The sequence below is a fragment of the Electrophorus electricus genome, chromosome 8 (genome assembly GCF_013358815.1).
Source record: "Electrophorus electricus isolate fEleEle1 chromosome 8, fEleEle1.pri, whole genome shotgun sequence".
NCBI lineage: Eukaryota > Metazoa > Chordata > Actinopteri > Gymnotiformes > Gymnotidae > Electrophorus > Electrophorus electricus.
This window is the reverse complement of record NC_049542.1, coordinates 17,855,947-17,881,141: the sequence shown is the minus strand read 5'-3', so window position 1 is coordinate 17,881,141 and position 25,195 is coordinate 17,855,947. Positions and strand designations below refer to the sequence as shown.

General features: G+C 40.3%; 4 protein-coding genes across 7 annotated transcripts; 3 read left to right on the top strand and 1 right to left on the bottom strand.

Annotated features, from left to right (window-relative positions):
• Positions 1-605: 605 nt before the first annotated feature.
• Positions 606-7,985, bottom strand: klhl43 (kelch-like family member 43). Its single transcript, XM_027011668.2, has 6 exons — positions 7,825-7,985; positions 4,436-5,193; positions 3,131-3,477; positions 2,578-2,877; positions 2,319-2,494; positions 606-2,213 (listed from the first exon to the last, which is right to left on the bottom strand). Exons 2-6 carry the CDS (start codon positions 4,869-4,871, stop codon positions 1,469-1,471), a joined length of 2,004 nt encoding a protein of 667 aa, XP_026867469.2. The 5' UTR covers positions 4,872-5,193; positions 7,825-7,985; the 3' UTR covers positions 606-1,468.
• Positions 7,986-8,657: 672 nt separating this feature from the next.
• On the top strand, positions 8,658-14,199 carry eloa (elongin A). 2 transcript variants are annotated; one of them, XM_027011651.2, is made up of 12 exons: positions 8,658-8,770; positions 9,587-9,643; positions 9,839-9,951; positions 10,226-10,710; positions 10,867-11,120; positions 11,408-11,519; positions 11,700-11,852; positions 12,113-12,210; positions 12,415-12,595; positions 12,784-12,919; positions 13,211-13,356; positions 13,552-14,199. In XM_027011651.2, the coding sequence occupies exons 1-12, from the start codon at positions 8,699-8,701 to the stop codon at positions 13,611-13,613; spliced, it is 1,869 nt and encodes a 622-aa protein (XP_026867452.2). In that variant the 5' UTR covers positions 8,658-8,698; the 3' UTR covers positions 13,614-14,199. The 2 variants fall into 2 exon arrangements, with proteins under 2 accessions (XP_026867452.2, XP_026867451.2); XM_027011650.2 differs by having other exon boundaries at positions 8,659-8,770; positions 10,223-10,710.
• A 489-nt stretch (positions 14,200-14,688) lies between these two features.
• Positions 14,689-17,480, top strand: pithd1 (PITH (C-terminal proteasome-interacting domain of thioredoxin-like) domain containing 1). Its single transcript, XM_027011655.2, has 6 exons — positions 14,689-15,050; positions 15,682-15,725; positions 15,848-15,925; positions 16,006-16,110; positions 16,189-16,297; positions 17,252-17,480. The coding sequence occupies exons 1-6, from the start codon at positions 14,856-14,858 to the stop codon at positions 17,351-17,353; spliced, it is 633 nt and encodes a 210-aa protein (XP_026867456.1). The 5' UTR covers positions 14,689-14,855; the 3' UTR covers positions 17,354-17,480.
• Positions 17,481-17,931: 451 nt separating this feature from the next.
• lypla2 (lysophospholipase 2) lies at positions 17,932-23,875 on the top strand. 3 transcript variants are annotated; one of them, XM_027011652.2, is made up of 10 exons: positions 17,932-17,980; positions 19,389-19,481; positions 19,909-19,940; positions 20,345-20,410; positions 20,938-20,985; positions 21,088-21,158; positions 21,554-21,627; positions 21,856-21,957; positions 22,477-22,653; positions 23,121-23,875. In XM_027011652.2, exons 2-10 carry the CDS (start codon positions 19,404-19,406, stop codon positions 23,169-23,171), a joined length of 699 nt encoding a protein of 232 aa, XP_026867453.1. In that variant the 5' UTR covers positions 17,932-17,980; positions 19,389-19,403; the 3' UTR covers positions 23,172-23,875. The 3 variants fall into 3 exon arrangements, with proteins under 3 accessions (XP_026867453.1, XP_026867454.1, XP_026867455.1); XM_027011653.2 differs by lacking the exon at positions 17,932-17,980 and adding an exon at positions 18,074-18,096; XM_027011654.2 differs by lacking the exon at positions 17,932-17,980 and adding an exon at positions 18,553-18,638.
• Positions 23,876-25,195: the final 1,320 nt, after the last annotated feature.

Sequence of the window (25,195 nt, the reverse complement as noted above, 5' to 3'; positions counted from 1 at the left end):
TCCTCGGTTCATACCAAAGCTTGTTTGGAGTAATGTTCACCGTTTTATGAGCAGTCGCTGATGTTTATAGTAGGATAAGAATGGGTGATTAAAAAAAAAAATAAATTTCTTCCCCCCTCTCCAAGTTTTTGAAGATGAGGTAAAGGACAATCTTAATGCAATCTCTACCAAATGGATGTAAAGGAGACTAAAACTAGAATCCTGTTGACTCTATGTATAATTAGGATTGCCTCAATGTTTGCTGATGTCAGTATAATTCTAACTCGTATCAGATTTTATAAAATCTAATTGCAACTGATGTATGTAAAAAAAAAAAAAAAAAAAAAAAAAAAATCATCTTGGACAATGGAACTGACCATTTGGTCTGTTTTTAATCTTAATTTTAAATTGAGAGATTTTTAATGGCACACTTCAGTACACTTGCCAAAACCACATCTAAATATTTTGGTAACTTGTGGCCACAATTTGCTTTGTCAGTGGGTTGAAGAGTGCATGTTTATAAATGCATTGAAACAGACTTATGTGGTAGAATAGATTTGCTGAACAGTCTTGGTTGGGTGCCCTTCTTGGGCACCAAAAATTATGTAAAGATGACATGAAACAACTTTTGGCTTTGATGACTTAGATTTTATTCAGTGAAATCCTAGAGAATCTGGTATCTTTCACACCTACATATCTCTCCTTCCAGCTCACTACTTTTCGTGCCACATTTCAAATTTCCTCCTTTGGTTGAAATAGCTTCCTCTTTAGGATGTTCACTGGTATGTACTCTTAGAAAGGTAACAGGAATTCTTGTGAACAGGACCACAGTCACTAGAGGGTGTCCCCCACAGGGTCTCCCCCAATGTTGCAGATGTTCAGGCAGAAGAGGAGTGTCACATTGGAAGATATTAAAACCACAGGGCATAATTTTAATAAGGTAGAATAATGACTATGGCACTAAATTTTGAAATTTCAGATGTCATGTTTTATGCTTGTGTTTTGTGGGGGGCATTGTATATTCACACATTTTAAAATTTGTAGTCATTCAGCTGAAATACTTTTAGAAATATCTCTTGAACAATAGACATGATTGGCAAAGTTTTTAAATTTTCAACTTTCAGTGTGATAGTTTGACAAAGAAATGTACTTCTTAATTTCTAGAAATTACTCATCCCAAATCCCCCCACCCCAATACAAACACACCATGTTCATTTCTCCATACACTCACCTGAAGAACACAGCATGGGATGCATGCCCAATCACTTTCACATTATGAATTAATGGGCCCTGTGTTTTATTGTTAGATGTCCTTCTTTGCTACAGAAGTACTGTCTACCTTAACAGTAAAGGAGTAAGTTTCCCTTATGTTTCCCTTTCTTATTTACTCTTACTCTCACTACTAGCTGTGCACCCATCCTCCATCTCTTCTTCCAACTTTACCCCTCAACTAATCAAATACTACCTCCTTCTTTCCTCCCTTCATATTTCACGCAGACATGTTGCTCTGCTCCTCGTGGCTGGGGGTGTTACGGTGTTTGCGAGAGGCATGGCGTGGAGGCAGGGACAAGGCACAACATGACACGCCCACTGTAGGCTCAGGGAGATCTTCACCAGTAGACCAGCTGTCAGTGGCTGGGTCATAGCGCTGGACGGCTGCCTTGTAACGCTTTTCCGACTCATTCCATCCACCCACAAGATACAGCTGGTCTGCTAGGGAGGCCACACCGGCAGTGCTTACTCCCAGTGGCAAGGAGGCGGCCCTGCTCCACTGGCCGCTCTCAGGGGAGAAGACCTCCATGGCAAGCACATCCACCCGCTCCCCTCCCTGGCCAAGCTGGCTGCCACCCACCACGTACACCTTACCGCCCAGGGTGGCAGAGCAGTGCCAGCCACGGGGTGTCTCCAGCTGTGCCTGTTCGCTCCAGCTGTCATTCTCCACACTGTAGCAAGCCACTGAGCAGGAATAGGCACAGCTTATGTAGCCACCGGTCACCAGGATGTCGCCGGAGGGCAGAACGGCACTGGCATGGCAACAGCGTGGCATCTCCATGGGCGCACGGAGCTGCCAGCTGTTGGAGGATGGGAGGTAGCTCTCGGTGGTGGCCAGCAGTCCATCGGTGTTACGCCCACCAATGGCATACAGGCGCCCTCCGGAGGCCACTAGGCTGAAGTGAGTGCGCCGTTGACGCATGCTGCTCAGGTGCAGCCAGGTGTTGAAGCGTGGGTCGTATCTGGGGAGAAGCACACATGAAAATTTATCATTTTAATTTGTTTATTTTAGATGAGTTGATTTGTTATACTGGCTACTTTATTATCTGTAGCAATGCGAAGTATACCTGCAGAGGGTGCTGACTGCATGTTTGGCCTGGTTTCGGGCATCGTTCTGGTCCTCTCCTCCTGCCACGTAGAGGAAGCCATCCATTACTGCCACACATTGGTTGAAGCTCTTAGCTGGAAGCTGGGAAAGATGGCGCCATGTAGCAACTCCCTCACGAGGATCTCTCCACAGTAGCTAGTGGCACAGATGATACTGCTCAACATGAACATGAAGATATGACTTAAAACACATTTTTAAATGACATGAAAAAGATGTACTTCTCGACTCAGGGCACGCTCAGTGAGGGAAGGGCGTCCTCCAATGGTCAACAGGGCGGTCTGGCTGCCACGGACCTTGGTGCGGCGGGACTGTAGAGTGTTCTGCTGGTATGGTAGCAAATGGTAGTTCATAGCATCCACCAGTAGGCGGTGACACTGAGGATCCTGCATCATGCGAGCAACAGGCTGGATCTCACTGACTAGCTCGCAGGCAGGGATGGTTTCAAAGCGTACATGAGACAGCAGCTCAGAGGCGTGTGCCTGCCTCTTTGGGTCAAAGTCCAGCCACTTCATGGCCACCTGAATCCGATGTAAGGTTTAAAGATAACAATCCATATTAAGTTACATTTCACTTAGATCACTTTATGCAGTTAACTCTGTAATTAGCATTCCACCCTAATTCCTTTATGGCTCTTGTTTTATCTATATCTACAGTATGTAGATATTTATATTGACTCTGTTTTGCTCTAGGGTCATACATATAGGGCCTGCTTCAGGTCAGTGAGTCTCTTACTGTGTGTGTATATATATATATATATATGGGTGGCCCCACCTGGAAGGTGGTGACCTCTGATGGAAGGACAAGGTTGTCGTCCTGCAGAAAAGCGGTGATCTGCTCCAAGGTCAGCTGAGTGAACTGGGGTGTCTCTGAGAACTGGCCAAACTTCTCCAGCACAAAGCGGCGGGCGGCATCCCGTACAGGGCCCAAACCGTAGGCAGCACCGATGTTCCACACGTACACACAAGTGTGTGTATTCAACTCAGCCATCAGGAAGTCCATGCACATCTGTAGGAGGTGGGGGATCTGGAGTGTGCAAGCAGCAGATACTGTGCAAGCAATCGTATACAGGGACATGTGAACACGGCCCAGGTAAGCAAAAGTGATCACGTTGGCCAGACCTGCAGATAAAAGAAGGGAGATATGTGAAAGTATTCTACATGAAACTGTAACTTGGCCTCAGGTCTCTCTCTAGAAAACTTCAAATGACATATTTAATTATTAGTGGTTATGTAGAATTCAGGTTCTTCCAGTTATACAACTGTAGTAGGAAGGACCGCAGTTGGCAAAATAAAAGTAAAAGCCTGGTGAGATATACTGCAAACACCTTGAATCTCACTGTAATGAAAACAAAAGAGAAGATAGTAGATCTAAGAAGGAGATAAATTATCACTCCTTAATGGACAATAATTTGGCAGCAATATGGTATGGACAGAAAAGCCCTATGAATTATAGTAAATTGACTTGAAGGGCTGGTGTTACCCTGCATATGAACTCTTCAAAACACTTTACTTTAGCAAGACTTTAGTGCCAAACCCCTTATATACACAGCAGCACCGAAGACACTTTAACTCAATATAGGCAGCTCCAACAACTAATAACTAGTCACATGCAGTTATTAACCTTATTGACTGGAATGTATTAGCGTTTAGACTTTAGTGTGAATCTTAGTGTAAATATGGATTGTACTCTGATATTATTTTTAGATTTTTATGCATATGGGATGCTTTTTATGCTGAAAATTGCTGACTTTATTTTTACATTGAACTACTGTAAGATGAGGACTGTGTAATGCATGTTGTTACTGTATTTTGCTGCATCTAATCATTCCAGTAGAGTACAAAGTATTCTTGTTCAGCTGCACTGCAACAAATTCCTTGCAGTTTGTACTAATATAACAGTAAAATTGAACCTGAACTTCTTGTTCATGGCCTGTGTCAACATGCACCTGGAGCTCCCTTTCAAGAAGACGCGTATGTCCATTTAAAAGCAATCTGGAGGATGCTGGCGGTTGTGTGATGTAATCTGATAGGATGACTGTGTTGACCTTACACACAAAACATCTGCTGTGGTATTTACCTAAGGGTGATAGGGTGGGCAGCTCCAGGCGCTTGAGGCCTGGGTCCTTGGCTAGGACTTCACGAAGGTACTGGCTGACAGAGGACATCACAAGCTTGTGCACGTCAAAGGCCTTGGTCTTGCAGGCCAGCTCCAGGTCGGTAAGGAAGCGCTCCTGCCTCATGCGGCTCAGCTCCTCCAGCAGGGCAGACCCATGCAGGGGTCGAGTCAGCTCCCCACCCAGGCCGAAGCCCCGCTCCCCAGGCCGGATCACCGGGGGCAGCAGGGGCATCCCATTGAGACGGTTCAGCTGTTCGACGTTGAAAGGTAATTCTAGTTTTTTAACTCCCACTTCAGGAACCACCACCTCATTCTCCCCATTGAACACTGCATTCTCAACCTGTGCTGGCTCTGGAGATGCCTTCTTGGGACGAGATGACTTCTTTTTTGGAGCCATGATGATAGCTATTTATTGTTGTTTTTCTATGTTAGTCACTTTTAACAGTGATTCCTAAATCACAGGCTGATAGTCATAAATGGTCAACAGATACTCTGTCAGACCTATACTTAAAGACTTACAGACAGCAGTTTTCATGGATGGACACGCTTTCCTGCACGTTATTTCCCACTCAGTAGTGACTGACTGACAGACAAAGAAACAAACAGCTAGGTAGACAGACTACTGTCTCATTAACTCACTGGGTCTTATTTAGAGGGGAAAACTGACAGATGGTGATAAATTGCTAAGTGAGAGGGTGGGCAGCATCAGCACATAGCACCTGGGAAAACACAGGAGATGAAAACATTACAGCAATTACTTTAGACAATTCTGTGAACACAGCATACATGTACTTGATCTCATCTCTTGAAATAAGGTTAATAACAGATGCATGTGCATGCAGTCCGTGATAGTAGGTTTCAGAATTTTATTTTGTTAAATGTCAACATATACTCCATTCGGTAACCATACGGTTACAGAAAAGTGAGTAGCAGTGAAAGTACTGGCTTTCAGAATCCATGATGATGCATTCGCTTTTAGTAGTTCGTATTTACTTAAATTAGCAACCTTTCTGATTAATTCTGATTTCTGATTAATGATGCTTAATAAAAGGTATGTACACAATGCTGCAAATAACTGTGTAGCTGAACAAGGTTGTTTATTAAACATATGTTTTTCTTTTTTTATAAATTTTACTTTTGACTTCTTTCTGTAGAGCTCAGTTGTTTTCCAAACTAATAACATGCTTGTTGTCTCACTGTGTCCAGTACAGAGCACACTATGCAGGATTTAACTAAAGTGAAACAGTATTTGTGTTCACCTAGCCTCACACACAGGCAGACATGATTGGTGTATGACACACAGTTGCAATCTAGTCACTGTCTAAAAATATTCTGAAGCCACAGGAGAGCATGGCTGGGCCTGAGCTGCTTAAATTACCCTCCATCTGCCATCTGGGTCCTCCACTGTCTTCTGTGAATCCCCACCAACATCTCTTTCTCCAATTTCCCCCAATTTTCTCCCAATTTCTTTCACTGTAAAAAGGTTTATCACTGTTCTCACATTCAGATACACACTTCTGTTGTTGTGGAAACCCATCTGTTGCATGCAGATATGATTTAGTCCTGTTGCCATGGATGCTAGAGGTATCCATTTATTTACAACATATAACAGAAAATGAAAATGGTGGCATATGTACCACATTTTCTTTGTTCATCCAACATATGCCTCTATGATTATGAGCTTTTTGTGAAATCTAATGGATTTTAAACTATTCTACAAATATTTGTATATATATTCAGTTATATATGTATATATGCTGGATATTATAGAATATTTCACTCTTTAGTAATTAACTTATTGATTGAAACATAGTTGTTGTCAGTCACTTTGCCCTGTAAAAGAATCTAAAATAAATGTTTCATATTTATTATTATATTATTTATATATATTTTTAAATTTCTTATTAAATTACTTAATTTTAAAGATATTTTATTATTGCTTCGATGAACTGATTTGTATGATCTTTTTTCTATGGAGTATAATCTGAATGAGCCATGAGGGAGAATACTTTCAGGGTATTGCAGCATCCTGCCAATCAAAGCACACAACCGTGGTCTCAGTCTACTAGCCTGCTGCCTCATGTAACACCCCAGCAGCTGCTTGCTCAAGGACTACGTAAGAGACATACAAATCTCAGCTAACACATCACAGTACTTAAAGAGCCATGCTGGGAGTGAACATAAATGAACACAGATGTAGAAAATGGAGTTAAAAATAAATAGCCATGGAGAAACAATTACAGTGAGAAATCACTAAAACTTTAAAGAGCTAAATGGGAGCAAGAATGTATTTACGCAATGTGAAGAGTGGTGTAGACAGCAACCTGGAGTTTATACTAGTTCAGTGAAGGTTGAGCCTTAGCATCTGACCCAGATTGTTTAATGGAAATCCAGATGAGGAGTCTGGCTTGTGTAGAGTGATACATTTGAATCCCTGGTTCAGTAGTAATGCCACTGCCCTTTAGATATATATCTAAGCTATATAGATAGATATAGCTATCTTTTAGATACCCTTTTATATCCTTTAGATATACATATGTATGTAGACATATATGCAAACACAGATTTACCTGGGAGGGGAACTGCATTAGAGGGGAAAATGGAATGACAGAAGGAGTTGTAAAGGGTAAGGTGAGATGGAAAGTTGCTGCTAAAGCGGGTTTGGTGACTCTTGGCAGCTGTCGTGTTTATTAGTGGTCAGTCCTAAAGCTGAAGGCCAGCCCTCAGTGTATGGTGTCTGTGTTTGCAGCCTGCTCACTTAGCCACTGCATTCCTGCCCCTATCTCCTGTTATTTATAGAGACCAAGAAACATGCGGGATCTGGGTTATAGAGGTGGGACAAGTTGTCATTTAGCAGTCATGACTAGATGTCATTCAGTTTTGTTTTGCTTTTTTAAAAAATCCTGTTTCCATTTAAATTTAGACAAACTCACTGGAGTGAGCGTGGATACAAATTTGTGGGTGTATGTTTACACTGTATGGTATGCTGGTCCGCTGTCTTTATGCTGTGCAGCTGCCTAGTCAAATGATTTCTGAGTAGATAACAAAGCACTTGTCACTCTGGATAAGAGTGAATACACAAAAACATTAGCAAAAAATGTCAATGAAGACATTTAGGCCAGAAAGTGAGAGCACCTGAATGGAGTTTTGTTTATTCATGTTTGTGGTGTTCATGGGTTTGTAAACTTTAATTATCGATGAATAATATAGCAGATTCCAAAGTATTAGAACACTAGTTCCCAAATTGAACTAATTTAACATCACCCTATGAATAATTATTTATCCTTGTGCGCCACCCTTGTGAATACAAGCAGACATGCAAAAATAAAGCATAGACAAGAATGCTTTACCTTATATTCCAGCTCTCTTTTTATCACTCTGTTCTCCTTCTTTGTTCTCTCTTCTATTTTACTTTCAGGTCTTAACAAAATTCCTTTCTGTTTTCCTCTTCTTCTGTCTTACTCTACCCTTCTGTCCTCTGTCTGTCTGTCTGTCCGTCCGTCCATCTGTCTGTCTGTCTGTCTGTCAGAGCACTGTTGGTTTCAGAGTTTGAAAGAGGTACGGTCCAACCAAAACTTTGTAATATTACCCCCCCCCCCAGGCCTGAGTCCCGCCTGCACATCCATCTCCTTATACAGGCAGCCACCCCTCCCAGCCAAACATAGTTCACATGCAGCCTGAACCCGTGCCCCAAACAGGAGAAGAGGAAAAGAGGTGGGTAATACTGTTGGTCCAGCCATGCAAACATGTGGCTCTCATGTACTTTCCACCTGAGACAGAGCCTGAGAACCTTTAAGCTGATGAATATTGTCACAGTTGTTATTACTCTGGTTAATAAAGATTGTGCTCATAAATTCCCAAGGATGTATGACATTACGTCTTTATTAAAATTTCATCATCAATATTTATTTATCAACATTAAAGCAATTCAGATATAACAGCCCTCAAGTCATCTGTTATTTCAACTATTAATCTGTATATTTAAAATTAAAACAAACTAGCGCATACCACATGAACTTTGTATTTTTTTCATAGAGAGCACTATAAACAATTAACGTCACCGTTTTATAATTCCTAATAAATTCCACAGTGATGCATTTGTGACCTAATTCTGTGATTCACTATATGACCGTTTATGACGTTTTTTCCGGAATCTCCATGCGAATGTACTGTGCAGGCCTGTGAGATTAAGCGGCTTCCGGGCAGTATGTACCAGCTGTAAACATGGCGGAGGATCTTTTGGAGGTAGTGGAGAAGTTGCAATCAAGGCTCTCAGAGAATCAAGAGCCGCGAAAGGTAGGATTTTTTGTTTGGCCTGGCAAGGTGTAGTTTGCCGAACGCAAAAACAACAGTCACTCTTGACAGTTTTTTCCACGTATTCGACGTAGTCGTCGAAATTGACTACGCTGTGTATTATACGACAACAAATGTAGCTAATCTTTGGAGTCATTTGAGTCCCGATTCGGTTGATATGTTGGTATCGTATCTTATGTCTGTCGATTTAAATCGAACACTGTTAGCTACATTCTGAGACGTTGCACTTTGTTCTGGGTTCAATCCATCAGAAATGACAATCGCATTTGATGATAGCACTGACACTAACAGAAAGGCCGTGGATGATATGAAGCTAATGACATTTGTAGCTAGCCACTTCTACCAGGTTTACAAAGGCTTCAGGAGATGACAGTAACGTAGCTACTAGCTAGCTACATGTCCAAACAAGAGGCTTCAAACTACCAAAAATGTCTTGTTCGGAAACGGTACTTTTAATTTATTGCCAGCGTAGGTGCTGAGAAAAACGTCTTTGCGAACTTAAGGGGCTCACAAAACGGCTTTTGGCAGATATCTAGTTGACTAGCGTTAGCTGAGTGACTTTTTAAGGCCACGACAGCATGTAATGCTTTGAATTTGCTGGGTTTCCGTGCAGCAGCAGTTTCAGCTATTATGTCATAGCAGTCTATACTCATTTAATTTCCTTAATGAGAACAACGTATATGATTTATTAGCAAGTGTTATAAATGCTCAAAGCCATTTTTGCCCCTAGCTACAGTGCCAAGTAGGTAGCCTTCTGTGTTTGGTAGTCACTTTTTTTCTTGTCTTTGTTGTATCCAGCTGCTGAAGACGCTCAAGAGGTTGGGGGAGCTGCCCATTACTGTGGAAATCCTTGTGGTAAGTTTAAGCAGTATCACTGGGTCCTGAAGCTCTTTTATTAGTAATTACATTTCAGGTAAAGAGATAATGAAACCTACACTTATTTGACTTTTTGCACTTCTTGCATTTGCCTCCCAGTCACTGGAATGCTGTCTTTTATACTTAATAGCTATTTGAAGGTGTCAGATAAACACTGTTCTTGGCTTCCTTCAGGAAACAGGTGTTGGGAAGACTGTAAATTCTCTGCGCAAACATGACCTTGCAGGGGAGGCAGCAAAGACCCTTGTGGCCAAGTGGAAGAAGCTGGTACCCCAGTCTGCAGAAAGGTGAGCTCTCACATCCACTTAAACAGGGGTAAATAACCTTAACATGTGAAATGCCTTGACATAAGCTCATGCTGGTGGTTGGTGTAAGGCTTTCTATACACATTGCATGATCTGCTTGCTGCCTTATCTGATTATAAAATTGCATAACTTGAGATCTAAAGAAGCCAGCTTCCTGGATGAGCTACAGTAGAGAATATTAGTGCTGATCAAGCTGTAAGTCTACTGAATGCTTCAAAAGGATCTTCAGTCATACGTTACTGTTACATATCAGCAGACCCAGTAACACAAAAGAGGGACGCTCTCAGTCACGGACAGATGAGACAAGAGGTTACAAACGCACCAGGGAGCCTTCACCAGAAGATCCGCCAGCTGTAGAGGAAGAGGATGAGGAAGAGTACCAGCATGGGTACTCCCCCTCTCCCCCACAGCACTACAGCCCTGAGCACAGCCATGATGGGGCAAGGGGGTATCAGTCAGAGGGATATGAGAGCCCAGCGGAGGAACTGGTGCCTAGTCCCCCACGAAAGGAGATCCGACACAGCAAGATTCACAGAGAGGCAGCCAGAGAGCACGGCTCTCACTCTGTCAGGGAGCAGGAGAGACACAAGCGACCCACGCAGTCTCTGAGTGGTGGGGGTGAGATGCAGATGCGTAGTGATGACGGAGAACAGAAAGGGGGCTCCACACACACATCAACCAAACACAGCCGCCACTCCACCCCACATGAAAGTAAGAAAGAAAAGAAAGGAGTCAGTGATGGTAAGTGTTGTTACTGCAGCTCTCCTACTGACAGCTGTGTTTGTGCATTAAAGTTGCATTCCATGCAAGAATAGACGTCTATATTTCAGAAATGTGAGGAATCTTAACTATATCAGATATATGAGAATATATTCCTGACTGTGTGTGTGTTTTTAGGCAGGCCTCGGGAAAGAAGGGACAGGCCAGAGCCAGTGCACAATGAGGATGAGGAACGCTATGAGGCTCCCACTATGTCTTTTGAATCCTTTCTCACGTATGATGACCCTGCGCTAAGTCGGAAGAAGAAGAAACCTTCACGACCATCTCAGCCTGTTACCCCTGCTCCTTCAGTGTCCTCTAAGTCCAGTAAGGCCAATGGGACTCAGAGAAAACGACCTGAACCACACACTGTGCCAGAGAAACGCCGAAAGGTGGGGCCATTATTGGCAACCTGATTCTTTGCTCTCATCCAATGTGGTTAAGAATTGAAGCCAATTTATTTAGACAACTAACCTCCTCTCTTTTTAGGTACATTTATTTCACTTGAATTAAATTGAAATCAGTTTTGTTTAAATTGCTAGTAACAAGGGGTTTGTTGAATCAAGCTTGAATTAAACCTGTAATGCATGTTTTGGAGGAGGGAGGCATTGATCAAATCTGACCACTCACTGGCTTTATCATGTGTCTCTGGGTCTCTTGCCCTGCTTTCTTTCCTCAGGTAGTTGATGTGGTGCCCATTTTACCTGATATCCCTTTGCCTGCCATCCAGCCCAACTACAGACCACTGCCCTCAATAGATGTCACCCCACTGTCCCCACAGAGACGCAAAGGTTGGAGTTTTTTGTCATTGGCAGCCACTGCACTTTAACCTTTCCAACAGGTATATTGAATATGGACCTCGTTCATATTACATACTTAACGAAGAACGTAAAAAAATCTCAAAAAAGGAAAAATGTTGATTTTCTTGTTTCTTTTACTTGATAATATGGTTTCCTCTCCCCCCACTTTAGTCCCCATATTGTGTGATGAAGAGGATGCTGGCTTCACAGGACGGCGTTTCAACTCAAAAATGGTGGTGTACTCTGGCTCGAAGACCTCATACTTGCCGAAGATGATGACCCTGTATGAACAGTGCATCAGAGTCCTACAGAACAATATTGACTGTGAGTTACATTCTAAATAAATACAGCCATTTGAATAAACCTTTTTTCAGAGGGCACATATTGTGCTGTTTTCTTTTACATGTCCACATTATATTGTCACATTGACCTGATTTACACCTGGCTGTTTCATACCTATTTAGTATCCACAGCAAATACAGCCTGACTATTATATAACTGACTGCTCCAAACCAGACCCAAAAGTAGCCAGATCCAAGACATTCATCACAGCTTCTGTACTAATTTGCTGTTTGTTTCCTCAGCGATTGAAGAGGTTGGTGGTGTGCCTTTTGAGATTTTGGAGCCAGTTCTGGAGAGGTGTACTCCAGAACAGTTATACCGCATTGAGCAGTTTAACCAGGTGTGTGCAGACATGTCCGAAAACACACACTGCCACACTACTTTTTGCTCCATTACACAGCCCACTGCTTAAATAATGCAGTTTCAGAATCCCTGGTTATTGATTTGATAAAATGTATGAGATTTTAATTGTGAGGGAGTGTTTTTTGGAGGTGCGGGGGGAGAATGGTTTATGTGGTAATAACACTGTCTGCCTTCCCTCAAGTATTTCATAGAGGAGTCGGACGATCTGTGGATGCGGCACTGCCAGCGGGACTTCAAGCGTGAGGCTCCTCAGGAGTACGAGTCTTGGAGGGAGATGTACTTACGCCTGCATGATGAGCGCGAGGAACGTCTGCGCATGCTCACTCAGAACATCAGCTCCGCCCACGCCAACAAGCCCAAAGGTATACACACATACATGGCTTCTTCCTAAAGAGTGTGTGCAGGCTTTGCATGATTTTCATTTCATTTTAGGAAAAGTCAGGAAGACACATGAGTGCTTGCTGTAACAATGGCAAAAGAAAAGTGTGAATGAAGCCTGTGATTGAGTGAAAATGGTGATGCTGAAATTGCCCTTACATTCTGCTGACAGGTCGTCAGGTGAAGATGGCATACGTGAATACAGTAGCTAAGCCCCCTCGTGATGTTCGGAGGAGACAGGAAAAGTTTGGAACTACAAGCAGCTCTACCAGCACCAGTGTTGGTGCTGCGGCCCCAGCTCCTGTCAAGTGAGTAAATGCTGAATTAGTTTTCCGTGCTGAGGAGTTCACACCCTTGATTATTTAAGTTCACTCTCTTGTATTGACATTACATGTGAATCTTATTAGTAGTAAAGGACATTCACATATAGTTTCTTGGGCCTTCAATAATTGCGAATTTTGGTTAAATAACCCAAGCTCTCAGAGCTTTGCTATTTTAAAATAGTTCACATTGAAGATATTGCAAACTAGTGTGCACTTGGCCTAAAAATGAGTTTTACTTTATTCAAGCTTGTCTTTTTATTACACTATCTGTTTCAGAATCAGACCATTAATGTCACATAGCTTCCATGGTCAATCATCTGATGGGGGCCAGGCTGCCTACAGCAGTGTTCCAGAATCCTCTCGCCATTCAGCTCCCAGCAGCAGTGCTGGCCACAGTGCCAGAGACAAACCCCAGGTCAAAAGTGAGTAAACAAAAGAACATTACGGAATTTGCATCTGCAAGAGTAACGATGCCATAATAATAATAATAATAATTTTGATAAAAATCAATTTCACTGATCATACTGAAATTTCATAGACCTCTTCACTGTGTAAAGCTGAACTAAGCCTTGTTTAAGTGAGTGGATACATTCTCTAACTTTGTCTTCTTTTTTCAGAAATTGCCCCCATGATGGCTAAAACTATCAAAGCATTCAAGAACCGATTTTCTCGGCGGTGAAGGATAAAAAGAGACTGGTTTTGCTTTGTGAGAGATAGAGAGCAAGACTAAAAGAGTCCAGAGTTTGTACTCAGTAATGTAATGCTTTGGCTCGCAGTACCCCTCTCCTCTTGTTTTTATGCTTTTTATTGTGTCCATGCAGATAACTTCAAGAAAAAACACACAGACTTGCCATAGCATGCGGTTGGTTTCCTCACTTTAAAAGGAATTACACTGTACAATATGTTACACTACAGTAGGACATTGGATATTAACGGTTATATTTTGGCATATATTTTTAATTACCTTTGCAAGCAAAGAATTGCTTTTCATAATGACTTCCACATTAATGAGATTGTAAGCATTTGTTGCTTATCAGTTTTATTTAATTCACAATCTTGAAAATGATGTGTATGACCATGTGTTTGGGCAGCAAATGATGCACATGAGAAAAGAGTGAGAGGGGGAGTCAGTCAGTGATTATGGCCCTACACCTCCATCAACTATTTATTTTCAGTCCATGGTCCTGGTTTCTCTTAACTTGGTCCTAAATGGCATAGGATGAAAAAAAAAAGAAGTAATTTTAATAAATTTTAATAAAATGCTATATGGACGTTTTTAATAAAAATTCCATCTTGCCCTCACTTTGTTCTGTGTTCATGAATTTAATAATTTTAGTTTGTTCCTATAATCAGTACAGTAGGCTGTGTTCGTTTAAGCGTTTAGTGCGCTTAGGCGTGTAAACCGTGTTCAATTTCCCTCTTCATAAGATGTGTGATGTTCGTGGCACAGTAAAATTTAATTTTAGCTATAATGTGCAAATTAAGCTCACTTTCTTATGAGAGACTGAAAAGAAGTCCACGAAGAAAAGTGGCGCAAATGATGTTTTGTCTGCACTGACAATTTGCAGTGGTCATGTGTTTTTTCGCATTCATCTTGCTTACCAGAGAGAAGACAGGTGGCTCGTATCACACTACGCTCTTAAGCCAATCCTATTGCGAAATCAATTATCTGTGCAAGATGGGCGAATAATAACGCTTCTTGCTATTGGTTAGCTTCATTTCCTCGTCGTCCAATCAAACGTGGATTCTTTTTATTTTGGTGTTTTTTCCAGAACTGTCCACTCTAGCTTGCTGATTTGCTGTATGTGGTTATAAAACTCGTCGTATTCGCGCCTGAATTTTCGCAATAACTGGTAAATATATAATTATTGAGGGTAATAAACTTTTTTCCCCTCGCCGTCTCTGAAAATAATCACATGCGATGTCTGGTCATGGTCATGGGCATGGACACGGTCACGGCTGCTGTGAACACGAACATGAGCCCGCTGAACGGGGCCTGGAATACGGACTGTACAGGCGCATCGATTTAGAGAAGCTTCAGTGCCTGAATGAAAGCCGAGAAGGTGACGGGAAGCTGGTGTTCAAGCCTTGGGATCAAAGAAGAGATCGTGAAAAGGTATCTACCTGACTAGGCATTAAAGTGTTGCACTTAAGTGGTCTTGATACTGCAAGCTAGCTAGGTTAACTACTTAAAGTTAAGTTTTCATGGCCTGGCCCTGTCTCAGTTCATGAAGCGCTTAGTAATGTGCTAGTGGTTAAGTTGAAATCAGGTGTTGTAAAGCAAGGAAAACCATGAACTTGGCAGTGCTGTTCCTCTTCTGGATTTGAGACGAAAGAAGTCTGGATTAAGAATGAGGCTCTGGCATAATTTGACTTCTTCTCTTAATCACCTCCGTTACGTCCCCCCCACCCCCCGAATTGTGTAGGTTAGGTTGCTAAGGAATATGTTTGTCGGTTCCTCTCAGGAAAATAACACTTCCTTACGCTTGTTGGTTTTAAAAAAACGTTACCATAATTTCAGATAATGCTCACTGACTTGTGTTAAAGGCTAAAGCACTTTTCTACCGCCTTCTGGATAAAAGGTGTCTGCTAAATGCCTTAAATTGTAAATATTAAGGGGAAAACGTCATATGACGTTTTGCCATTAACAGTTGAGTAGCGTTCATACTGTGCACAGCAACGCAATATATAACATGCAATATTCGGGTTAATTAATCCACTTGACTGTGTTTCTTTCCTTTCTTCAGTGTGTGGAGAGCGATGCTGATGAGGAGCTTCTGTTCAATATCCCGTAAGACTGTGTGGTCCTTCTCTATTTATCCTGCATTCACATGGCTTATGTTCGCTACATGGCGACCATTATCTGTCTTCCTCTTTTGTCCTTCATTTTTCTTCTCTTGTTGGTTTTGGCAGGTTTACCGGAAGTGTGAAACTGAAGGGGATTATAATCTCTGGGGAGAACGATGAGTCCCACCCAGCTGAAATGAGACTGTAAACAAACTATTAATGCGATTTGTTTCTTATCAGCCAGTGACTATATATAACATTTTAGTTTTAATATCCATGTGCAGATACAAGAATATACCCCATATGTCATTTGATGATACAAGCCGAGAGCCAGAACAAGCATTTCGTCTTAACAAGGATCCGTCAGCTGAACTTGAGTATCCAACTAAGTGAGTGTTCTGTATGTGGATATCCATATATTGTGTGGTGACCAATACTGAGTGTTTATCAATTTTTTGTGTGTATAGGATCACCCGATTTTCTAACGTGCAGCACCTGTCTGTTCATATTCCTCGAAACTTTGGAGGAGATTCCACTTGTATCTACTACATTGGGCTTCGGGGAGAGTACACTGAGGTGAGGGTCTGTGACTGGAAGCTCGGGATGTCTTGGTGAAGGAATTTATCAAAGTATGGTAATCCTCAATTGTTCCATTCAAAAAGAATATGTACCAAAAATGAGAGATTTACCATACCTTTGGCATAAATATTGCAGCAGTATATCTTATAAAATTGAATCAACTGTTAAAGATTTTCAGGTGTAAATCATGTTGGTTTCTTAACCCCAGGCCTCATCTTCCAACAGAGTTGGCAATATCATTTACCCCCCCCTTTTTTTTTTTTTTTTTTTTTTTTTTTTTTTTTTTGGATCATTGAAAAATTTTTCAAAAACTTTTCTTTATGGGATTTTCTAAGAATAAGATTCAGAGGCATAGTCACTCACTAGACATCAAATATAGAGACGTACTTAATGCCACTGTATTGAGTCCCAGCAGTGCGGAGGCAATCTTGGGTAAAAGTCCATGGATGTTGCAAATGTCCGCTTTCCCTTGTCGAGAGACTGGTCTGTAGATCAGCTGAGTCGCTACACTCCTGACTTGACATGCGAGTGCAGAGCAGGTGTGTAACCAGTTAATTTAAAAAGTGTGTTTTCCACCTGCTTGACTAAATAAAACCTCAGCATAATTCCTTCCTGCACAGTTTGAAAATCATGTGCACAAATGGGATGAATTTTATGCAGATTATTTTTCTTAACTTGTTAAAATATTCTTAACAGAGCACCATTTTTTTGGACGTGTAATGTGTGGCATTATGCACTTGTAAGGCAGTTGTAGAGAAAGCAGCTGCAGAATGCTTTTTACATGCACCTGTACAAGCACATGAAGACAACAAAGGCCAGGTCTTTGAAAGCAGTGAGTGGGTATGAAATGACTAATGTGTTTTACTGACTAATGGGAAAATTAATTGATGGATTTACACCTTTTGTACTATGCTTAATATGTAGTCATCTGTTCTGTCTTTTGTCTCCCAGGCTCATAGACATGAAGTGACGATCTGCAACTATGAAGCAGCAGCAAATCCAGCAGATCACAAAGTTGAAAATATTACTCCACAAACACAATTTATATCGTGATATCAGATTGAGCTTCCTGTGTGAAAAAAAGGTCTAAATGGTTTTTCACTTTAGAGATGCAAGAGATGTTGATTATGGAGACTTGTTCAGATGAAAAAATGTGCCAATAAATGTTCAGTTAAAAACATGTTTGTCGTCTTTGAATTAAGGCAGAGACCTTTTAGTGTAAGCCATATAACCTCTATTAAAATGGGAAAATAATGTATCTAAAATGAACTTCAAAGGGTTCAATTGAAACAAGCAATGGCATCTGCCAAACATTTTAGATTGGCGCAAATACTAGTGTTTCCCATTTAAGAATTCACGTAGATGGTCACTTTACTACGAGGTGTTATATTTGATTAGTGTGGGTTTGCTCATTATTTAAACATGATTTTTTTATCGTTTTAAACGCCAAACAATGACAACGTAGATAAAACATCAGAGTTGTATAAAGGTCTTTGTTATAAATATAAAGTATTCGTTTATTTGTTACAAAGGTGAAGGCTATGAAATATTGACATACAGAATAATGTTTTTCCGCAAAAGTGATGAATGAGGGTGCGCTAAAGATGACGCCACGCCAAGTATTCCCGCCCTCTCCGGTAGAATCAGCGGAAGTTCCGTTGTAACCTGGGATAGCAAGCGGTAAGTGTCTGAATTTATAGTATTGGGCCGATGTTTGTAATTCTATGTTATTTTTTTCTTCGCCGGGAACAGGAAGAATGTTAGTCCCGGTTACATCATCTTAATCAGTTTTAGAGGTAGCAATCTGTTGCTAAGGAATGACAATGGAGGCCCGGTATAAGATAGCTAATGCAGTACTAAAGTGGGAGCGGATTTAGCTAGACAATACAGATAGCTAGATAGATTAGCTACCTCGCTAGCTACATGAACGAAGCTGTCTATGATCATTGTGAGACTAGGTAGCTACATAGCTAACGCTATTTTGTTGACCAGGATTAAAATTACGATCTGAAATAATCCATCGGATTTGCATATGTATCTGATATGGTGAATTCCAGTACCCGTTTGAAATTCTCCCTGTTGTTTTCTATGTCCACCCCCCTGTTCCCCACAGTTTGAATAGCAAATGAAAGTAGGTTCTAAACATGGGATAATTTTCGGATACGCTTCAGCAGCCATTGCGCTTAGCTGGTGTTAATAGTGAGAAATATGGCATATTGTTTTTCTGGTGTCAGGTGTCCAGTGTAGTGGCGGCCGCGGTGGTGCGTGCCCTTTGCTCGCATCACTCCAGCTCATGAATTCATATTATTTGTAATGCGATATTTGGACTGTCCATCAGGTTGTAACCATTCGGTTGCTCACTAGTATTGTTCCTTCTTGTTTTTCTACATTGAAAGTTCCGTAGTTTTATTTCAGTTTCAGTTATGAATTCACTTGTTTGGGATTATATGGCAGGTGCTTTGACCTCTGCACGGTTGGCTTTGATGAGATTCTTGTTTGGTTTGCTGTTTCTGCTAAGGAAAGTGAACTCATAACAGGGTTTGGTGAAATGCAATTCAGATGGAATCGCGTGATCCACTGAAGCTGCTCAGAGATGTTTGTGTTTCTTTAGTCAGTTTTTAGCCTACTGTATTTGGCATTAATATCACTTGTTCACTAACATTAGTATTAGATAAAATAAGTAAGATCATTTTTATTTATTTATTTGTTTATTTATTTATTTTTTACATCTAGTAAAGATTTACTTTTGCTTGCTTAACATAATTTTATCTGGACTAATAGGTCAACAATTTTAACTAGTCTAGGTCATGTCCTATGTTACACTTTAATCTCTGGGCCTTTGTGTTTTTCCTTTTTAATTACTAGCAATTTACTGAGTGTTGTATTTCTCTTTGTATACGGTTACCGTAAATTTTGTTTATGGTAATTATGATGCCAATAATAATTTAGGCAGTTCTCTTAATGGTTAATGAATTCCAGTACAGCCAAATGTGTACAGTATGCCAATGTAAATGTTCTGGAATGTCACAATACTTGGTATCTTGTGGTACTGACAAGGTTTTGACACTTTTTTTTCCCCTGTTGAAAGCACCTCTTACTGTGTATGTGTGGCAACAACATGTCTGTGCCGCTGCTTGCCGAGGCTGTGACGGTGTCTGGGACACAGAAGGAGACAGCTGCGGTGAGAGGCCGGGGTGGGGAGGGGAGGGAGGCAAACATGGTGTCCACCCCAGTGACACTAAATGAATAACTTTTGATTGTTCAACTTAGTGTGAAATGTTTTCTCAGAATAGAATGGATGCTTAGCAGTGGAACGTTTGTGTGCTTTTTCCCCTTGAGCAAGAAAGTTTTATTTATTTATTTATTTGTTTGTTTGTTTATTTGCTTTTACATTGAACATGTTTTCACATTCATTAGCCTGTAGAAGTAGTGCAAGACTGTTTAAAGTAATTTTTTGTTCAGCACCATTTTCAGGTTTGCCCTTAAAATGCAGCAGATATATAAGGAACCCTGATTTAGAGAAAATGATCAGAGTAGAGAACACCCAAGGTATTTTTACTGTTAAAGAATGTATGAATTTTAGAATTCATTCTGTTCTTTTACTACAGGTCATCTTTCTCCATGGCCTGGGTGACACAGGGTAAGTCCTGATCCCTGAATGCATAACAAAGTGAAATACATATAAAATGGGCAGTCTGAGCAATTTGAATGCTTTCAAACAGTATTTATGTAGGCATCATGTTTGTCCTGACATTGTCAGTAATTAATTAACTTATAATGGTTAATGTTTTCCCAGTGAGGTATTTTGAGTTAAGCTTTACTCAGTGAAATTAATCTTACCTTTTGATCTTTCAAATACAAATTTCACACTTTTATTTAATTGTTAATTATTATTCTTAATAGACATATGTTGATAACATTTTTAAATCTTGTAATCTTGTTTTGTTAAGTTAGTTTAGTCTTTAGGTTGTTGCATAATATATGACATATTTTACATTTATGTCCCATTTCCTTTATTATAACCCTGTTTGCATCCTTGTCCAGTCATGGCTGGGCTGATGCAATGACATCTATTAGGCTGCCATATGTCAAGTACATCTGTCCACATGCGTAAGTACCTGAATTAATTGCTGTGGGATCCAGAATTACTGAGGACTTTGATAATGCTAAAATATGCAAAATAATCAGCACACAGTGTGCTTTCAAACTTACTGAAATTATATTTATTGTCTTAAGAAAGACATTTTCTGACCTACCTATTTTCCAGTTTCATTAGGCTAATTAAAGAACATATATTTTAAGCATATTTAATATTTCCTATTTAAAGAAGTAACACTTAATGTTTATTTAAAAATAACAACTGATGAATGGTTGTTGATCTTCACTGAACACATAATTCATACAAAAACCACATTATAAATTAAAGTCACAACAAACAATGCATTTAACAGATAAGTTAACGCATTTGCCACCTGTGGTGAGGAAGACTGTAAGCCTATATAGTCCAGTCCTGTGTAGACATTAAAGGAAAATGCTTTGTGCTTATATCTTTGTCATGAAATACTGGAGACAAATGTGTGACACATTTTGGCACTTGAATGATATTCATTAATTGATTGATTCATTCATTCTTACAGACCCAGAATCCCTGTAACCCTCAATATGAAAATGACCATGCCCTCATGGTAAGACCTTGCATATGTTTAAATGTGCTAAAATAGTTGAGCTTTTCCTTTATATATAGGATGTAGAGGCAGTAATGGTAATTTTACCCTTGTTTCCATGAGGTTTGACCTGATGGGTTTGAGTCCAGACTCTCCAGAGGATGAAGCAGGGATTAAGAAAGCAGCAGAGAACAGTAAGTTAGAGTGTAAAAACTTAAAGTAGAAGCTCTTGCTTTATATGGGCCAGTTTCCTTGACACTGTTTAAGAGGACAGCCAAGAATCTCTGCCCTTGACTGGCAGAGTTGGCTTGGTCTGAAATAACACGCTCATGCTACTGTAGCTACAGCACTATAGTAAAGGAAGGCTTTGTCAGATACTGACTACTTTAAAGTGGGAGAAGTTGTTCATAAATATACTTAGAGGAAACAACCAGTTATCTTTGGATTGACTTAGATTATCTTAGTAAAGTACTGTGTTTTTAAGTCATATAATGTCTGGACTGTATCCACTGTTAATATAAGATAGAAATGTTGATATACAATGATAAATTACTGTATCAGAAGAACTTACTTTTCCACTCTTTTATAGTCAAGGCCATTATTGACCATGAGGCAAAAAATGGGATACCGGCTAATCGTGTCATACTCGGTGGATTCTCTCAGGTCAGACAAATACCTGTCCTCCAAAGTACTTCCCTTGGAGTACTTCGCTAAAATGAGCATTTATTAGGTTAAATGTACCCTCTGGCAGTTCAACTTGCCTGAACTTTTAACGTCTTGAGTTTTTTGCATGTTGTGCGCTCACAGCTGGCTACATTTGCTTCTCTAGAGCCCTGCTCATATGTTATTTCACTATTATGCAACAGAACCTGTTTGTCTTTTCACTTCCAGGGTGGCGCGCTCTCCCTCTACACTGCTCTTACCTGTCAGCAGCAGCTAGCAGGTGTGGTTGCGCTAAGCTGTTGGTTACCGCTTCACAAGACCTTCCCGCAGGTATGGGTTTACATATTGTGTGGTGTGCATACATGTGACACTGTGACATGTTGTCCTTTGGTTTTTCTTCTTGATTCTGTTATTTCTAGGATCTTTTGCTACATTCACATCAAAGGTGTCAAACCCATTTTTCCCTCCTTCACAAAATCAGATTTGTACCATGGCAGCCAATAACAAAGGCATACAAAACATATTTGAGCTTTACAATCTGTTCTCAAATGCTTCATTTAGGCAAGCAGTCAAAAAAGAAACAAAATTCTTTCCACAAGATCTAAGCAATTATTGCATCAAATTTAAGCAGATGTTAAGCAGAATGGCTTCATTTTGTGCCATTTTCTTATATGGACATGGTTATATAAGCAGTTGATTAAATCCATAGTGTTCTTAAATCCATTATTCCAGTGAGGTGAAGTGGAGCAAGTCTGATTAGTACATTTCCTCCTTGCTGTCTAAATGTGACCTTAATACACACTAAGGGAGACATGGAGTGGGTGAGTTCACATGTTGTTGCTTCACTAGGCAGCAAGTGGCAGTGCAAACAAGGACATACCTATACTGCAGTGTCATGGGGACATGGACCCAATGATCCCAGTGCAGTTTGGGGCCATGACCGCAGAGAAGCTAAAGACCATAGTGACCCCACAGAAACTTACCTTTCGTACCTACCCAGGCCTCATGCACAGCTCCTGCCCTCAGGTGAGTTTTATCAAATGGTGTGGACTTGCGCCATGCACCATGTAACCAAACGGCTTGTCTTGACTTTTAGAAGATGAAACATTCAGGCTCAATTTTATTTTAAATTAATTTATGAATATCCTGTATCTGGCCCACAAAATTTTCCATATGGCTGTTGGGTGAATAGTAATTGCAGTTTAAAGGGTTCTCCTCTAAGCTGATCAGGGCTGTCTTAGATATTGAAATTATCATCTAGTCAGTTGAAATTCATAAACTCTAAGCTGTCATACATAGTCCTTGTTGTCAGTCAGAATATGTGGCTTTCTGACAACTACTTTAGGTTGTAGTGTTTGGGGGTGAGGTTTCCTTTATCAGAGTTTAGAATCACTGTACTGTTAATACTGAGTGTAGTAATGTACTGGATGTCAGTTAATGTACTGGATATCTGTAGTGTTAATACTAAATACTGTTCCTGATCTGATTTGTAGGAGATGTCTGCTGTGAAGGAATTCATTGAGAAGCAGTTGCCCCGAATCTGACCTCACTGTTGTCCTTAAACACCGACCTCTCACCTCTGGCCAACCATTCTCTCACAGGAAACAGCCATGAGCATCCCCAACACACATACAGTCACAAAAACACGCACACAGAGGCATGAACATCTATCTGTACATACTGTGAAGATGGCAGCGCATTCTTAAATTGGTGTCTCATGCCTACGTTTGTAAATTCATACACACGTTATGGACAGTCACTTCCAATGTACTACCACCACCATATTTGGGAGAATCGCATATTTACAATACATTTCCATTAGCATTTACGTGGCACACCATTTCCTCACACATTAAACCTCTTTCCTCACTTCCCTTGCCAACTCCCCTCTGTGAGAGGCAGTACAGGCATCATTCTGATACACTTCTCATTAGCACTCAGTGAAAGCTTCCCGCTGTTTCCTGCCACACCCAGGAGAGTGCAGCTCTGGCAGGCCTGTGGTGCTGGAGGTGCATCAGAACCTGTAACTGGTGCCGTCTGGGGTGACTCATGCCACACTGCTCTGCATGCTGCTCTCACAGTCCCTGGATGCAGGGAATGTTTGGGGGAGTGCCATGCTTTATTCTGGCCTCTCAGGGGTGCTCTTGCTTACGTTTAAATCTTGTTTTGGACTAGATATAACTGAAATTAAAGCAAACAAAACTGCTGAAAATAAATCAAATGAATAAACCATTTAAGTTTTCCACCATGTTTTGTTCTTCAAAACCAGTTATTGGTTTTTTTAGACTGATCACAAGGAAATTCATTTGGTTACAAAGGCTGCTTACAATGGTATCATATTTACTAAGAGTTTGTGCTAAGAAGTGTGTGTGTGCGTGTGTGTGTGTGTATGCATGTATGTATGTATATATATATGTATATATATATATATATATATATATAGATATAGATATAGATATAGAGATATAGAGATATAGATAGATAGATACTTGGTTTATGGTAGATATAGATACAGTAGTGTGTAGCATAGTAATAATTTTAAGTGATTTTATAAGAAAACATTCAGCTATGCTGAATTTTTAGAATGCACATAAATTGTTACATGTCGATGTGTCACTCCAGGCGGCATCCATTCAGAACCCTGTGTTTAGAAAACCCAAAATACAGCCACAAAGTTTGCTTATGTTTACACCACATGATAAATCAGTGTATTAAAACTGCAGTTAGAGATTTACACAGCCCACAGAAACCATTAACTGTGGCTCTATAGGTTCAGCATTTCAGCACTCACACCTCTAACTAAAAATTGTTTGTTGTGTTCTGAATCTCTAATTGTGGCTTTAAGGTTTTTACAATTTTATTTTGAAGGGGGGTTCCTTAATTTTGTTTTATTTACATAAATAGCATAGATTTAAAAGGTGAAAGGTCAGGGTTACAGGGTTAAACTGCATCGCTAATGCCAGACATGTCAAGTACATGTTTGCACCTTTAAAACAAAAGAACACTTTAAATAAAAGAAACCTTACTAGGATCCTTGATTAACTATATACATTGGAAAAGGACGAACTCATTTTACACACTTGGTTGATCTCTATTCCATGATTGCTTGTTATATATGTTTGACCATTTTAACTCTTTTAAATGAAATCTATATCAACAGATTTGAAAAGACATGAATGTTACTTCTAGCTTACTTTATGGAGGCTTCACGCTGCAATATTTCAGTATTACTTTATTGTATGACCTTTTCCCCCAGAGCCCTGTCCCTTTGGCTTTAAACGGCCTCACTGGCAAATCTTTCCTTAGTACGACCTTTTTAATAACTACAATTATTTAACTTAATTGTTAGTTTCAGACGTGTTTAACGTCTCAAGGCTTGAATGTTGTGTGAATGTAGGGTATCGGGCTTAGCCTGTGGTGAGCAGAAACTATGGTTGTAACAGTGATCTTATCAAAGTGTATTTTATCTGAGCTGGTTTTTGTCAGTGGTTGATATTTTATCATTTATGCTATTTTTCAAAAATAATTATGTTGTGTTCTGTCATCTATGTCTGTTAATTTGATTGCG